The sequence below is a fragment of the Hyperolius riggenbachi genome, chromosome 4, assembly GCF_040937935.1.
Source record: "Hyperolius riggenbachi isolate aHypRig1 chromosome 4, aHypRig1.pri, whole genome shotgun sequence".
Lineage (NCBI taxonomy): Eukaryota > Metazoa > Chordata > Amphibia > Anura > Hyperoliidae > Hyperolius > Hyperolius riggenbachi.
This window is the reverse complement of record NC_090649.1, coordinates 328790485-328795840: the sequence shown is the minus strand read 5'-3', so window position 1 is coordinate 328795840 and position 5356 is coordinate 328790485. Positions and strand designations below refer to the sequence as shown.

Genomic DNA, 5356 nt, shown 5'->3' with positions numbered 1-5356 from the left:
CATTTTATAGAGAATTGAGAGGGAATCAAGAGAGAATCCAGTGTGTTCCAGTATGCCCAATCGATGAAAAGTGGCTGGTAGCATGTTGAATCGACCAGCTTAATCGATCGAGCCGGATGCAAGATATCGGTTGATCGCACAGGAATCAGCTACTGTTTATATGCATTTGATCGACTCTGAATCAATTTTTGTATTCAGAGCATGGAGACAGGACATTATTCAGCTCAATTAGTGAAGGTGAATCATATAGGATATCGCCTGTAGCATGTGAGCCCTAGCCGATCGACTTTTGATCAACCATACTGAAGTTGATTCCTTAATAGAGTCGATCGCTTGGTCCATTGAATCAGAATCGCTAGATGTATGGCTACCTTTAATTGACTGTTTTGCTGGCAGGACTTGATTGGTGCTTCCCTGTCACATGACACACTTGGATGAATTTTAATGGCTAATGCTAGGTACACAATATGAGATGTTCTGGCAGATTTACTGTCAAAGATTTATTTTTTTCCATGTCCGATCTGATTTCAGATCAATTTCAGAACGCTTTCTGATCGATTTCCGATGGAGATGAACAGAAAACCAAAATCGATCAGAAAATGATCGGAAATCGCTCGGCAATCAGATCGGACTTGTTGTAAATAATCAATCTGACAGTTAATCAGCCAGAAAGTCTTTGGGCTCGATTCACCAAGCGGTGCAAAGTGTTAGCACCGTGGTGAAAAGGCCCTCTTCACGCCTAAAGTCACTTTAGGCATGATAAAGGAGGCCTCGCGCGCAAAGTTTGGGCGTACCGGCGTACGCGCGAACGGCACCTCGGTACGCGCGAAAAAAAGGCACTCCGCGTGATGCAGCTGGTTCCGCGTGAACATGCCTCCGATCGCGCGTACTGCGCCCATATCACGCGAAGTGAACTTAGAAAAAAAATAACAGCTGTTTCAGCGTTGACTTCGCGCGTTCGGCGGTGCGCGCGCGCGCTCCCGTGCTGCTTCGCGCGATGGGCAGTAGGCGCCGCGCATGCCCAATCAATTAATGATGTTAATGCAATAATGTAGTTAACATGTAACAGGTGTTTTTGGCCTTTATAAGGTTGGCTTATGAGGAGAGGATTGAGTGAGGAATCATTTTGTGATTGAGCAAGTAAGTTCTGTTTGATGCTGTGCCTTCCATGTATTTTCAAGGTGAAATGCTACTTTTGTAACATATTTGGGGCCTGATTCACAAAGCGGTGCTAACAGTTAGCACGCTGGTGAAAAGCCCTTTATCACGCCTAAACTCAGTTTAGGCATGATAAGTTTAGGTGTGATAAGTTTAGGCATGATAAGTTTAAGCGGCAACTGGGATAGCACCGTAGCGCACAGCTGATCAAAAGTTTTACGCTAGCAAAGTCTGGTGCACTTCGCATAGAGTTTAATGGTGCTGCTTTGCGTGCAGAACTTTGCAAGCGATCTAAACATATCTAAACTTAGCATGCCTAAACTTATCACACCCAAACTTATCACGCCTAAACTGATCACACCTAAACTGGCTTTTCACCAGCGTGGTGCAATGGTTATCATGCCTAAAGTCTTTTAGGCATGCTAACTGGGTTAGCACCGCTTTGTGAATCGAGCCCCTAAAGTCTCTAACTGGGTTAGCACCGCTTTGTGAATCGAGCCCTAGGTGTGATAAGTTTAGGCATGGTAAGTTTAGGTGTGATAAGTTTAGGCATGATAAGTTTGAGCGCCAACTACGTTGGCACCGCAGTGCACAGCTGATCAAAAGTTTTACGCTAGCAAAGTCTGCTGCACTTCGTATAAAGTTTAATGGCGCTGCTTTGCGTGTGGGACTTTGCAAGCGATGTAAACTTATCTAAACTTATCATGCCTAAACTTATCACACCTAAACTTATCACACCAAAACTTATCATGCCTAAACTGGCTTTTCACCAGCATGGTGCAATGGTTATCATGCCTAAAGTCTCTAACTGGGTTAGCACCGCTTTGTGAATCGAGCCCTTGTTGTTGTTACAAATGAGTGAATGAATCAGTGTTGCCGACTCATCCCTTTAATTACTGACACCTCTAAGTTATACAGGTTCAGGGGCTATTTGCACAGAATCATTGCCTTAACTGCATCTACCTAGCCACAAAACCTGTATAATTCATATGTGCCAGTAATTAAAGGGATGAGTTGGCCACACTGGAATGAATGTGTCTTTTTATGAGGATTTGCAGTGAGTTGACTGTAAGTTATACAGGTTCTGGGGCTATTTGCACAGAATCATTGCCTTAACTGCATCTACCTAGCCACAAAACCTGTATAATTCATATGTGCCAGTAATTAAAGGGATGAGTTGGCCACACTGGAATGAATGTGTCTTTTTATGAGGATTTGCAGTGAGTTGACTGTAAGTTATACAGGTTCAGGGGCTATTTGCACAGAATCATTGCCTTAACTGCATCTACCTAGCCACAAAACCTGTATAATTCATATGTGCCAGTAATTAAAGGGATGAGTTGGCCACACTGGAATGAATGTGTCTTTTTATGAGGATTTGCAGTGAGTTGACTGTAAGTTATACAGGTTCTGGGGCTATTTGCACAGAATCATTGCCTTAACTGCATCTACCTAGCCACAAAACCTGTATAATTCATATGTGCCAGTAATTAAAGGGATGAGTTGGCCACACTGGAATGAATGTGTCTTTTTATGAGGATTTGCAGTGAGTTGACTGTAAGTTATACAGGTTCTGGGGCTATTTGCACAGAATCATTGCCTTAACTGCATCTACCTAGCCACAAAACCTGTATAATTCATATGTGCCAGTAATTAAAGGGATGAGTTGGCCACACTGGAATGAATGTGTCTTTTTATGAGGATTTGCAGTGACTTGAGTAGGATGTCCTGAGGGGTCCCTCTGCTCATGGGCCCCTGCTAGTGTGAATGCCTTGAACCTTGGTAGGTCAAAAATGTCTTGTATGTGCAGTGTTACTTAGTACAAAGTTGTTATTGTTATTTCCTTTCCAATTTCATTTGCAGATGGAGCCTTATGCTAGTTGGTTGAGCGAGGCTCGGGCTGTTGACCGCATGAGCCGCTATAATCTGCGCAGGAGACGGATTCCACGTCTCATCCGGGAACGCATTGATGTTGCGTTGCTTTCAGACAGAGAACTGCTGAGGCTGACAAGGCTGAACAGGGCAGCCTTTGATGAGCTGTATGCTCGTTTGGAGACCTATCTCAGGCCATTAACATCTCGAAGTCATGCTGTGAGTGGGCAAACTAAGTTGTTTGCCTGCCTGCAGTTCCTGGCCAATGGGAGCTTTCAACGGCTGGGTGGCTTTGCCTGTGGGGTGTCCCAGTCCACCATGAGCAGGATTATATCCCAGTTCCTGATAGGCATGCGGCGGATAAGCCGAGAGTTGATCCACTTTCCTCGGTCCCCTGCCGAATGGGATGCAGTCAAAGTGGCATTTTACCATCTTGCCCAAATGCCCAATGTCATCGGGGCCATTGACTGCACCCATGTTGCACTTGTTCCTCCAAGTGCTGATGAATACATGTATCGGAACCGGAAGCTTGGCCATTCGTTGAATGTCCAAGTAGTGTGTGGCCCTGACATGGAAATATTCTCTGTTGTCGCTAAATTCCCTGGTTCGTGTCATGATGCCCATATTTTGCGTGAATCTGCCCTTTTTAATTTTTTTCATGCGTTTTATCGTGAAGGCGGCTGGTTGCTTGGTAAGTTGATCCTTTGTTGGTTTTATTTCTTGGGGAGTTTTGCATTTGTCAGATATATATTGGTATGTCTAATGTTGCCCTACTAATTTGTTTGCTTTGTATTATATTCAAGGTGATGCAGGATATCCTTGCCTGCCCTGGCTTCTGACACCTCTTGGCCATCCAAGCAATAATGCGGAAGAGGCCTATAACAGAGCACATGTGCGTACCAGATCTGTTATAGAGCGTTGTTTTGGGCACTTGAAAACGCGTTTCCGCTGCATTGACAACAGTGGAGGTGCGTTGTTATACAAACCACAGAAGGTCATTGACATTATAGTGGCCTGCTGTGTGGTACATAACATTTGCATTAAGCAAAACCTCCCTGGCTACAGGCTTCCACACACACCCTTATCAGTGCAATCCGATGACTTTGAGGACGAGGAGCCAGATGAGGAGGAGGAGCCAGATGAGGCTGGCAATGTAGTGCGTGGAAGAGTAATTGTAGAATTTTTTGAGTGAATTTTTTTTTTGTTTGTTTTAATTTTTGGCTCCCTTTGTTGCAGCGTAGAGTAAATATTTGGCATATCAATAGTACGCTGGACATAGGCTTGCAATGCTGTTGTCCATGTATATTGTGGCCTACACGTGTATTTGTCACAAATTACTGCATAATGTATGTCATTTGCACACTGCATGCCATTGCATGTGTCCATTGGGCAGTGTCAGGTGATGTCTACCTGTATTGGAATGACCGCCACTAGCGTTGCGCTCCCTGGCCGCAGCCGATCCACATACAAATCACGCACGCCGCAATAGACGCCCCCAAAATCATTTCTGTGGCCAAATGGATTGCCAGGTGCCTTTTGCACAAACTATTAGCACCAGAATAAATCACAGTGATCGCACAGTTGGACACTGTCCAACTGTGTGATCACTGGGATTGAATCTGCTCGCAATAGTTATTGCAAAAGGCAGCTGCCAATGCATTTTGTGTCACGAAAAATGTCGTTGCAGGCTGCACTTTTACTACAACGTGCAGACTTACATGTAATGCAACGTGGCCAGTGTGAACAGGCCACGTGTTACATTGTTGTGCCTTACTTACAGGTTGCCCTAACGTGCGCCAGTAACGTCCCTGAGTGCAAGCAGCCTAAATGGGCCCTAAGTAGCTAATTATTAGCTCTGTATGTTTACCTTTAAAGTGAACCTCCGGACCAAAAATCGACTACTCAGCACTGAAAAGGGCTGGTGTTTCTTTACCAGTTTCACAGCATCAGAACATTGTTTCTGTTATCCAAGCCTCATTTTTAGCTGCACAGAAGAAAACTGCCCGGGCTATTTTCCCCTAATGCTGCGCAAAGCATGATGGGATTTCAGATGTGGTTTATCTCGTTCTGCTGTTTTTGTGAAATGTTTTTTTATGTTTTTACTTGTAACATTTGTCATTTGCAGCCTAGCGTGTGCAGCTGGGAGGGCTTAACAGGACACAGGACAGTTGGAACTGTGTCTCCTGCTCCTTGTCACCTCCTTTCAAACAAAAAGATGGGGGCCCCCATGACAAAGATGGCATCCCCCATGAATCACAAAAATGTGCCTGTTATTTTAAAACAGGGTGGGTAAAAATTTATATTAACCATCTATTCTAATTAACTT

General features: G+C 44.4%; 1 protein-coding gene across 1 annotated transcript; it reads left to right on the top strand.

Annotated features, from left to right (window-relative positions):
* Positions 1–201: 201 nt before the first annotated feature.
* Positions 202–4222, top strand: LOC137504799 (putative nuclease HARBI1). Its single transcript, XM_068233391.1, has 3 exons — positions 202–237; positions 3022–3721; positions 3834–4222. Exons 1-3 carry the CDS (start codon positions 202–204, stop codon positions 4220–4222), a joined length of 1125 nt encoding a protein of 374 aa, XP_068089492.1.
* Positions 4223–5356: the final 1134 nt, after the last annotated feature.